The 12,168-nt window shown below is 41.1% G+C and overlaps 1 protein-coding gene across 6 annotated transcripts in view; it reads right to left on the bottom strand.

Annotated features, from left to right (window-relative positions):
• Positions 1-281: 281 nt before the first annotated feature.
• Positions 282-12,168, bottom strand: part of LOC109895544 (oxysterols receptor LXR-alpha) — a 30,302-nt gene continuing 18,415 nt past the window's right edge. For 2 of the 6 annotated variants that reach the window (XM_031830620.1, XM_020489308.2), the window contains exons 3-9: positions 9,753-10,019; positions 9,273-9,481; positions 8,754-8,933; positions 8,402-8,501; positions 7,144-7,305; positions 3,710-3,804; positions 282-3,431 (exon numbers count right to left, since the gene is read on the bottom strand). In XM_031830620.1, the coding sequence (XP_031686480.1) occupies positions 3,285-3,431; positions 3,710-3,804; positions 7,144-7,305; positions 8,402-8,501; positions 8,754-8,933; positions 9,273-9,481; positions 9,753-10,019 (1,160 nt within the window). In that variant the 3' untranslated portion in view covers positions 282-3,284. The remainder of the gene's footprint in view (positions 3,432-3,709; positions 3,805-7,143; positions 7,306-8,401; positions 8,502-8,753; positions 8,934-9,272; positions 9,482-9,752; positions 10,020-12,168) is intronic. The other 4 variants (XM_031830621.1, XM_031830624.1, XM_031830622.1 and 1 more) reach the window with 4 other exon arrangements.

The raw sequence follows: 12,168 nt of genomic DNA, 5'->3' as shown, positions 1-12,168 counted from the left end.
GCTCTTTACATGTTGCATTAATATTTTTGTTCAGTATTTATTTGGGAATTGTCACTAAGCATATCATTTAAATGACCAGAAATTAGACCCTGAAAAGACTAAAAACTAATTGCATGAAGCCCGCTCTGTAATAAAGTAAATACTTGTCAATGCAGTAAAATACCAAGGTAGAGATTCCAAGTTGCCCAAATTCATTCTGTATTTTACAAGCTGTTTTGATAATTAATAAATAGCCATAACCTGTTGACTGCTCTATTTGACAACAGAAACACCCAAACAAGTGTGGGTAAATAAATACAATACATTTATTTTACTGGCCGTGATATTTAAGAGAACTAATTACAATAAAGCATTTGTTTTGAATAAGCATAACTCAAATCACTTTGAAATTGTAATAAATCAACAAAAAAAATGAAAATTCGGGAAAATTAGTGGTTTTTGGTTTCAGTTCGTACACAAATATATAATCTGCCAATAGGCTACAATATCTGTCAGGTTTTAATTTATACATATAAAGCAGAATATAGATGGTCTTAAAGTGTTAAAAAAATAATAAGTTTGCATTTCTATGTCAATATGGTTTACAGCGTCACCCTTTAAGATGTAGAGAAGGGATTAAATGAGTTCTGCACATCAGAACATTGTAAATGCTATTAGTCAACTTTGAGTTATCTACAGTATTAACAATAATTAACATTGTATTCTAAACAACTGAAAACATTTAGACTAAAAGACCCCATACCATTAAATCACATACCTTGTATGTGATTTGATGTCATTTCAATGTAGACAATCATTTGCTGGTATGAGTTACATATTGAAAGGAAAAATATGAAAACTGGGATATGGTTTTGCAATTTAAGTCTCAAGAGCAATTCAAAATAGATGGCTCCACACACGCATGCCCAGGGAAGAGCAAACCCTTTGAATAGTGTGTAGAAGAACCATCTTCAGGCTATGAGTCAGCTCCATCAAAGACGATCTCAATATCAACCCAACTAAATAAAACAAATCGCCATAAAAACCTGATGGTTGACAAACTACAAATAGAAAACCACCAACCCTAATATTACACATATTTGTTAAATAATTGCATTGATTTCTTCTCCTAACTGAAAGCTCCATATAGCTTACTCCCTTATCGCTGTGCTACTTTGACATATTGTGCAACTTATGATAAATCTCCCCCATTTTGTCTTGGAGTCCTCAACTCTCCTCTATTTCACACTGATCTGAGTTGTAAAGTGGGGTCAGTAATGAAAAATAAATACAAATAAGTCTGTCAATCAGAAATCGCATCAACAAAAAGAAAAGCTTTCCTTCTCTAATTCCTTCTGAACGTTTGTTTTCATAAATGTCACATTAGCAAAGTCATCATCATACAAAGGACTGTGATAGAAACAGCATCATGGGGGGGGAACTGATGAGTAACAGCTTAGTCGAGTAAAATCCTATGACCTTATTAGAAATGGGTAAGACTATTATAAACATTCACGAACCACCATTTATGAATAGGGTAAAACTATTGAGTAATTCATTTTTATTTGTAAGCATTTCTAAACATTTACAGTGGTTTATTCATGAACGTTATAGTGTAACCCAAAATTGTTACAGTTGCAGAAAGTACTGCAGTGCCCACACAAGGAGCGCAATTTAACTTATTTTGCTATTCCAACTATTGTGGGATGCAAAGCACATTTTCAACATCTGGATGAAATTGCCACTCAGATGTCTGGAACCATGCTGATTTGGGGGAAGGGAGGAGAGTACATACAACTAAACCAAGGATGTGCAACTGGCGGACCCCTCTGACTAATTTCAGTCAGGGCCTCAACTTACTGTTGAGAGTTTGTATATTCTATGTGAAATTTGGTTGTGCATCAGTCAATTAGCTCATGTCAGCTAAATTGTTAAGTTAGTCTAGCGGCCAGCTATATAAACTTGTAGTAAGCATGGTCGAATTACCGACCAGTGTGGGGCCCATCAGTTATTAAAAACCGCAAACATTTTCCTCCAGCCTATGGCAAAATTGTGTAGAATTCCAGGAAATGAGCTGTAAAACTAAACATTTGTTCGCTTCTGTCGGGGGGGGGGGGGCGCTAAAATGTTTCTCGCAGGGTAGGCGGGGGAGATTGTGCGTACGCAGACCCACTGCATGTGGAGTTCCGTTTTTTTTGTGCCCCCAGCTGCATCAAAGAAGCCTATCCCTGGCCTAAGCTTACTACTCCCTAACGTAGCATTGAAGTTGTTCCAGTGTATAAGGCCTCAGCTTGGCCCTCACATATCCAGTGATGCTTTTACATTATTTTTTTTAAATCACTGCTTGCTTGTGCGTAAGTGAGTGATTGTACAAGTCATTTTGTATGGATGTCTTCACTTGTGGGCATACTAAATATATATATATATATATTTTGTCATATTAATATATACTTTGTACATGTAAATCAATGTTTGAGTGCATTTACAAAATGGTTGGTGGGGGTCCTGCACTTGAAAGTGGTAGGCTACACATCTCTATACCAACACTTCCAATCACTTTACCTTAAACAATTCAACACCAATCAGAATTGTTTTCTTGTTCCTTCACCGACAGGAGAACAAATCAGATGGCTGACTATTAAACTGCTAAATCACAACAATAATCAAGCAGGTGACCTACCAGTCATCTGGACAGTGGACACCAATAAGACACATTGCTTAACATTGGGCAGCAGTTAGGATACCTCTGTATCCTATCCCATTGCAGCACAGGGCTAACATGTATTTTTCTGTTTATTTTCACTTTGGGGTTATCATCCATGATGTGGATCTGGAGAGGGGGGCATTGCCAAAACCTTCATGGCAATTGTCGTTATAGATAGTCTCGTGATCGGCCTATCAACAGATATCAGTAGATGTAATGGTGAACACTGGCTAGCAAGTCTGAGCTACACTGACCATGGCAGCACAATCTCACCACAAGCCCGTCTCACCTTCAATAACGAAATGGGCGAGGGAGAGAAATCAGGTGTGCACAATCCTCAACCCATAGAAATAGAATTAATATAAATTGGTAATTCTATTTCTTTGCCCCAACCTCCCCATGAGATTAGTGTCCCAGTCTGTCCTCCAATCTGGCAACCGATCTGTAGGTTTGATACGTCGTGTTTGGGTATCCTGGGAGGCATCGCTTCATTCTCAAGTCTTTTTTTCGAGACACTCGAAAGACAAACCCAATGTTTCTGTCCGTCCCAGTACGCAGGTTTGCGGAGCGCGGCAGAGTTCCGCGAGGGTGTCGGCTGGAGTCACTCGTGGACGTCCCATATTTCAGACAGCAGCGGCGGGAGCTTCTTGTCCTGGAGGCGCAGGGCGAAGACCTGCTCAGAGTGGACGCTGCTGAGGGTGCGGAGGCTGACCAGCTTCATGAGCATGCGTGGAAACATCAGATGATCCTAGAAGGAAGAGAGATTAATATTAACCCCACTTGTCATTCAGGGTTGGGGACCATTACATTTATTTTTTTATAACCCAACATTTTCCTGTTCTTTCAATTTGGATTTTCCTCACTCATGACCTGAATTTCAATACATTTTCTGTACCGACTGGAATTTCAAAATTGAATTCAACTCTCTACGCGGACTCAAGTATGTATTTGAAAACTGAAACATCCTCAAAACCTACACATGGTGGCTTGTGCAAGTTAAATCATATATAAAAGTAGGGCACTCACGTTTGGTCTCTTTATCATGATGTAAGAACGAAGTGCGTTCACATACGGCTGCTGCAGTCGCTCCACCAGTTCATGGTCCTGGACATTGGGCCGGTCTGGGGAACATACGAATATAGCTTCACGTTTTATACCCAATACAATGCATAGACATCTGTTGAATGTTACTTCCTACATATGGGCAAGGTCTCTGTAGTACCCAGGTCAAGACATTCATATTTTGAAATCCTATAACTCTTTGCATAAATGCGGAAGAAGTCTAAACAGAAGGGACCAGCGAGGCGAGTGAAAATAAGTGAGTGATTGGCACGGAAAGTTCACCAAAGTGGAAAATAAAACACATTCATAGTGAACTCCTCAACAAACACATGCAGTGCCTTCAGAAGTTATTCACACCCTTTGACCTTTTCCACATTTTAGTGTGCTACAGCCTGAATTTAAAACAGATTCAATTTAGATTGTGTGTCACTGGCCAACACACAATACCCCATAATGTCAAAGTGGAATGTTTTTAAAAAATCATAGATTAATTGAAAGTAAGTATTCAACCCATTTTATGGCAAGCCAAAATAAGAAAATTGCTTAACAAGTCACATAAATTGCATGGAGTTTAACATGATTTTTTAAATGACTACCTCGTCTCTGTACCCCACACACACAGATTGTAATTGTAAGATCCTTCAGTCGAGCAGTGAATTTAAAACAGATTCAACCACAAAGACCAGAGGTTTTCTAATGCCTCGCAAAGAAGGGCACCCATTGGTAGATGGGTAAAAATGTCAAACGCAGACATTGAAGTTATTATTCATTCTACTTTGGATGGTATATCAATACACCCTGTAACTACAAAGATACTTCCCAACTCAGTTTCCAGAGAGGAAGAACACCGCTCAGGGATTTTACCATGAGGCCAATGGTGTCTTTAAAACCGTTAGAGTTTAGTGGCTATGGTAAGGAGATCAACAACATTGTGAAATTATAAGTAAAATAATCTGTCTAAACAATTGTTGGAAAAGTTACTTGTGTCATGCAAAGTAAATGTCCTAACAGACTTGCCAAAACCAGTTTGTTAACAAGAAATTTGCAAAGTGGTTGAAAAATGAGTTTTAATGACTCCAACCTAAGTGTATGTAAACTTCAACTGTATAGTTTGGCAAGTCGGTTAGGACATCTACGTTGTGCATGACAAGTAATTTTTCCAACAATTGTTTACATACAGTGAATAAGTGAAATAATCTGTATCACAATTCCAGCGGGTCAGAAGTTTACATACACTAAGTTGACTGTGCCTTTAAACAGCTTGGAACATTCCAGAAAATGAGGTCATGGCTTTAGAAGCTTCTGACAGGCTAATTGACATCATTTGAGTCAATTGGAGGTGTACCTGTGAAGGTGGGCCGTGAAATACATCCAAACTCAGTGTCTCTTTGCTTGACATCATGGGAAAATCAAAAGCCAAGACCTCAAAATTTTTATTATTTTTTAAAATAATAATATCGTAGACCTCCACAAGTCTGGTTCATCCTTGGGAGCAATTTCCAAAAGGCCTGAAGGTACCACGTTCATCTGTACAAACAATAGTACACAAATTTAAACACCATGGGACCACGCAGCCGTCATACTGCTCAGGAAGGAGACGCATTCTGTCTCCTGGAGATGAATGTACAAATCAATCCCAGAACAGAAGCAAAGGACCTTGTGAAGATGCTGGAGGAAACAGGTACAAAAGTATCTATATCCACATAACCTGAAAGGCCACTCAGCAAGGAATGAGCCACTGCTCCAAAACCGCCATAAAAAAGCCACACTACAGTTCGCAACTGCACATGGGGACAAAGATCGAACTGTTTGGCCATAATGACCATTATATTTGGAGGAAAAAGGGGGAGGCTTGCAAGTCGAAGAACACCATCCCAACCGTGAAGCACAGGGGTGGCAGCATCATGTTGTGGGGGTGCTTTGCTTCAGGAGGGACTGGTGCACTTCACAAAATAGATGGCATCATGAGGAAAGAAAATTATGTGGATATATTGAAGCAACATCTCAAGACATCAGTTAGGAAGTTAATGGGTCTTCCAAATGGACAATGACCCCAAGCATACTTCCAAAGTTCTGGCAAAATGGCTTAAGGACAACAAAGTCAATGTATATTGGAGGAGTGGCCATCAAAGACCTGACCTCAATTCTATAGAACATTTGTGGGCAGAACTGAAAAAGCGTGTGCCAGCAAGGAGGCCTACAAACCTGACCAAGTTACACCAGCTCTGTCAGGAGGAATGGGCCAAAATTCACCCAACTTATTGTGGTAAGCTTGTGGAAGGCTTCCCAAAACGTTTGACCCAAGTTGAATTTAAAGGCAATGTCACCAAATACTAATTGAGTGTATGTAAACTTCTGACCCACTGGGAATGTGATGAAAGAAACAAAAGCTGAAATCACTATTATTCTGACATTTCACATTCTTAAAATAAATTGGTGATCCTAACTGACCTAAGACATGGAATTTTTACTAGGATTAAATGTATTTGGCTACGGTGTATGTAAACCTCCGACTTCAACTGTATGCTTGTCATCAGTAAGAACTAGGAATTGTGGGCAAAAATTTAGTTAAGCACAGGTAAAAATCCAAGAGGAAAACCTATTTTTTCCAACAGACAGTGGGAGACAAATTCACCTTTCAGCAGGACAATAAACACACAAGGCCAAATATACACTGGAGTTGCTTACCAAGATAACACTGAATATTCCTGAGGGGCCTAGTTACAGATTTGACTTAAATAGACTTAAAAATCTATGGCAAAACTTGAAAATGGCTGTCTAGCAATGATCAACAACCAACTTGACAGAGCTTTAAGAATGTGCAAATATTTGCACATTGCACTGGTGTGCAAAGCTCAGACTTACCCAGAAAGACTCTGTAATCGCTGCCGAAGGTGATACTAACAGGGGTGTGAATATTTATGTAAATTAGATATCTGTATTTAATATATTTGCAACAATTTCTAAACTTCTTTTCACTGTCATTATGTGAGTATTATGTGTAGATGGGTGAGAAATGATCTATTCAGTCCATTTTGAATTCAAGCTATAATAATTTTGAATAGGTCAAGGGGTAGGAATACTTTCTGAAGGTACCGTATCATAAACGTGTTACTGTCATTCTATTTACTGAAAAGTTTTTCAAAATATCTACAGCCACCTTTACTTCACTTCATATTTTCACTGCAAGCCCTGTAGAATCTTTGAAAACGGCACTGTTCCCATAAATGTTTTTGGAAGCTTCCGCATATGATTACTAGGGATGCACAATATATATCAGTGACCATATTGGTATAGGCCGATAATAGCTTAAAAATCGATATCGCAAAGGAAATATTTCATATTGGTATCGTCCCAAAATGATTACGTCGATGTCCAGACCTTCGTAATAAAGGTACCTTGCATATGAGCTCTGTTCCACACTAGCATACCACTTGACCTCTGACCTGCAGAGAAGATGTTGATGGCGATGAGCAGAGCGTACTCCGCCTCGTCCAAATGCAGGTCATTCATGCCCTTGGAGAACTCAAAGATGGGGTTGATAAACTCCAACTGCAGCCCTGAGAGGGATGAGAGCGAGAGAGGGAAATAAATATGGGTTAAGGGTAAGAGGTCAATGTCTCCACAGAGTATGGCAGGGGTTGCACCAAAGTTCCCTTGAGTGGGTGCGGGACCTTCCTTGACTTCAGGGGTGTGTGTGTGATTTTTATATATGTAAATACACCTCCAGCCTGTGTACTGTATGTATGCATGCATGCATGTATAAAACACACAGTACCAGTAAAAAGTTGACACCTACTTATTCCAGGGTTTTTCAGTATTTTCTACATTGTAGAATAATAGTGTAGACATCAAAACTATGAAACACACACATGGACTCATGTAGTAGTATGCGGGGGAAAAAAAGAAGAAAAAAATTCAATGTAGCCACCCTTTGCCTTGATGACAGCATTGCACACTCTTGGCATTCTCTCAACCAGCTTCATGAGGTAGTCACCTGGAATGCATTTCAATTAACAGGTTCCGCCTTGTTAAGTTGCAGTATTTTGAGAAATGTCTTTCCTTAATGCATTTGAGCCAATCAGCAGTGTTGTGACAAGGTAGGGGTGGTATACAGAAGATAACATATTTGGTAAAGTCCATATTATGGCAAGAACAGCTCCAATAAGCAAAGAGAAACAACAGTCCATCATTACTTTAAGACATGACGGTCAGTCAATGCAGAACATTTCAAGAACTTTGAAAGTTTCTTCAAGCACAGTCGCAAAAACCATCAAGCACTATGATGAAACTGGCTCTCATGAGGACCTCCACAGGAAAGGAAGACTCAGTTACCTCTGCTGCAGAGGATAAGTTCATTGGAGTTACCAGCCTCAGAAATTGCAGTCCAAATAAATGCTTCAGAGTTCAAATAGCCTACCTAAAAGATGTCATGAATCTTGTTAAAAACTACATGGAATTGCAGGAAATGAGCTTCAAAAACAACAAATTACTTTTTTTAATGTTAAAAAGGTGGTCATGAGGAAAAAAGGGTGGGAGAGCCTGGAGTATGGGGTACAGAACAGGAGGTGGTTGAAGGCGAGCAGCTTGTTTTTGACTGATTGCCGTTTGAATGTGGATCATGAACATCTCAGACAAAAAGGAAAGATGCTGTACCTGCTTTGGCAAAATCCTCCTTGTTATAACTGAAGTCCTTCAGGAACGTGATGCTCTCAATGGCAGGGTTATATCTCCGCGATGTTTCCAGCAGCATGATCTGCAGAAAAACAAGGCACATCAGTGACTGGGGATAAAGTGAGAGACATCCTGCAAAGTAGATCATCTACTTGACATATTGAGACATGTGATCCTGAAAACCAACATAATGATATAGAGCCAGGCATGACCCCCCCAGTGGTCTTGACTAGAAGGCAAAAGACAATATCAAATCTGTCTGAGAATATGAGAGGAAATATGAGAGGAAAGAAGTTAAATGGTGAGGAGATACACTAGAAAAACCATGACTCACCTCAATGGTTGAGGTCTTCAGCAGGGCAATCTGGTCCTCTCTGGTGAGCTCTAGGAAGCCAGGCAACTGCTTGGCAAAGTCCACTATCTCCTGGACCGACATGATGGCCAGCTCGGTGAAGTGGGCAAAGCGCTGCTGCCGTACCTCCCTGTTCTGGGGGTCCTGACTCTGGGGCCACGGCTGGAAATTAGATGGCGACAAAGACGTCAATAGATTAATTATTCAATAAAAATGTTTCACACCTAATACAATGCAGAGATTTCACCATGTGCTCAGCCATGCAGAACTACCAGAAATTGTCTAGATGACAGTTAATTTGCCCAAAATTCGACAACAATATTTTGTGCAGTATTTTTGGCTAACATGTCTTTGAACAAGCGGAGGTGTTGTGGAATGCAGAAATGTTGCATTCCCTACATTAGTGCAACTGTCAATCAAGCAAAACTGTTTAAGATATCTAGCATGCCATATGTTAGTAGTTTGCCCTGTGGCATCAAAAGAATTGGGACACTCAGAGACAATCACCGTGACTTTGGGCCGGTCGATGAACGAGCGCTTGTTGCACTGCTTCTGCATGGCCACCAGCTTCTCGATCATCTCCAGCTGCTCGGGCTCCAGCGGGACCACCTCCGGCACCGGGGTGGGGGTCACCACGGCAGACGTGCGTGCAGTCTCTTCCTCGTTCTTCTTCATTTTCTTCCCTCGGATCTGCTCCTCTGAGAGAACGCCTGGGAACGCCAGGAACACACAAAATCAGAACAGTTATGACAAGTAGGAAAAATATATATTTTTATAGAGCTCTTGCCAAGCCATCTCCAATCAGTATCTCTACATTTAATATTAGTGCATCTTCTACCTTTTTTTTAGCACAACCCCTACATAAGGTAAAAAAAATTACATTAAAAAAAGCACAGGTGTTTTTGAAGATAAAGGTGTATATAAAAAAATATTTTAAAACATGGCTGCCACAGGGAACTGTAGCTCAAACAGACAACTCACATTGCTCCAGCATGCCCGCCTCGCGGCACTTGCGCAGCCGGCACTGCTGGCACTTGCGGCGCATGTACATGTCCATCTCACAGCGGCCGTTGTTCTTGCACGAGTACTGGGCGCTCTTGATGACGCTGCGGCGGAAGAAGCCCTTGCAGCCCTCGCAGCTCAGCACGTTGTAGTGGAAGCCCGAGGCCTTGTCCCCGCACACGCTGCACACCTCGTTCCCCAGCATCTTGGGGGCTGGACCCTTCTTCCTCTTCACCGGCTGACCCTCTGTGGAAATATAGAACAATTTAAGTATTGAGGGGGCGCTAGTGCGCATGGAGTAGACTCGCTCCTTCAGATCTCCTCTCCGTTTTATTTAACCCCTTTTTTCTCCCCAACTTCGTGGTATCCAATTGGTAGTAGTTAGTCTTGTCTGTGCGGGAGTTGCAGCGATAAGACTCGGGAGAGGCGACGGCCGAGAGCCATGCGTCCCCCGAAACACAACCCAACCAAGCCGCACTGCTTCTTGACAACACACATCTAACCCGGAAGCCAGTCGCACCAATGTGTTGGAGGAAACACCGTACACCTGGCGACTCGGTCAGCGTGCACTACGCCCGGCCCGCCACAGGAGTCGCTAGTGCGCGATGAGACAAAGATATCCCTGCAGGCCAAACCCTATGGACCTCCCGGTCACGGCCGGCTACGACAGAGCCTGGGCTCAAACCCAGAATCTCTGGTGGCACAGCTAGCACTGTAATGCAGTGGCTTAGACCATTGCGCCACCCGGGAAGCCATCACCGCTTATTAAAAATAAAAATAAAATGTTACCGTTTCATTTCCAAGTCTGCAAAAAATGTTTTTAAAAAATTATTAAAAAAACACACCTGATGTCGGAAGTTTACATAAACCTATACGCTAAAAAGCGTGTGAGCAAGGAGGCCTATAAACCTGACATAACCTGAAGGCAATGCTACCAAATACTAATTGAGTGTATGTAAACTTCTGACTCACTGGCCAGAAACAAATAACTTTCTTCTGAAACACAGTCTGTTTTTGTTCTGAGAAATTAAGGCTATTCCACACAAGAAATTGCCAAGAAACTGAAGATCTTGTACAATGCTGTGTACTACTTCACAGAACAGCGCAAACTGGCTATAACCAGAATAGAAAGACGAGTGGGAGGCCGAGAAACAGACGCCACAAGTCCTCAATTGGCAGCTTCATTAAATAGTACCTGCAAAACACCAGTCTCAACGTCAACAGTGAAGAGGCGACTCCGGGATGCTGGCCTTCTAGGCAGATTCTCTGCAGTGTCTGTTCTTTTGCCCATCTTCATCTTTTCTTTTTATTGTCCAGTCAGATATGGCCTTTTCTTTGCAACTCTGCCTAGAAAGCCAGCATCCTGGAGTCGCCTCTTCACTGTTGACGTTGAGACTGGTGTTTTGCGGGTACTATTTAATGAAGCTGCCAGTTGAGGACTTGAGGCGACGTTTATACATCTTGGACCCAGTAGCCTCTGTCCCTAACCCACTAGACTTATAATAAATTCATTTGGCAAACTATCTGGCTATTCAATAAATTGAGGGAAAAGGGATCTAATGTGCATCTCAGATAATTTTACAAGTGTGCTAGAGAGGATACCATTTGAAATGATGCATGACCACTTAACTTGCCTGGCACTAAAAATACCTAGAAATCCAAAGCTCATCTTAACTACAGTGAGCTGTTGCAAAGCTACAACAAAAAACAGAGCAGGAGTATATTGCTTCTTTCCATGATGGGGTTTCTCTTCCCAGGTTCCTTAATATTTTCCAGAATCTTCACATTTTTAAGACTTTGGACTCAACAACCTTGTCATTTGTCTGGGGTTACAAAAACCACCGTATTCATAAAGGCCCACTTGCAAAAGCCCAAGGAAAGTTGCGGCTTAGGCCTACCCATCTTTAAGCATTATTACTGGGCTGCAAATGCCAGGGCATTAACATTAATCCCCCTGTGGCTAAATATGCAACTCAAGTCTGTCACAAATTCCTCTCTTCCAAACAAACTGACAACTTTTCTTTGAGAAATTCTTAAAGAATTTTAAACCAGATTAAGCATGTTTGCAAGGTGCCTGATACCTCTGTATACACCCCAATATGCTTTTAAATCATTATTTTGTTCTATCTCGGTCTGATAAGGTATTTCTTGAATGGAGGGAGAAGGGACTGGCCACAATTGAAGACTTCATAGATAAGCAATTAGCATAATTTGTCCAATTAAAGAATACATTCACACCCCCATTCACCTTTTTTTTCCATTACTTACAAGACAGACACGATAGCAAAGTGGAAAGTAAAAATGCTGACACCCTGTAAAACATTTATTTTATGATTTGCTACAGCGCCCTCCCAATTCAAGAACACCTAATCTCATTTTGTCTCCTTTTTCTCCA

This window comes from Oncorhynchus kisutch, linkage group LG8, assembly GCF_002021735.2.
Source record: "Oncorhynchus kisutch isolate 150728-3 linkage group LG8, Okis_V2, whole genome shotgun sequence".
NCBI lineage: Eukaryota > Metazoa > Chordata > Actinopteri > Salmoniformes > Salmonidae > Oncorhynchus > Oncorhynchus kisutch.
The sequence above is the reverse complement of the archived record's forward strand: the minus strand, read 5'-3'. Positions and strand labels throughout refer to the sequence as shown.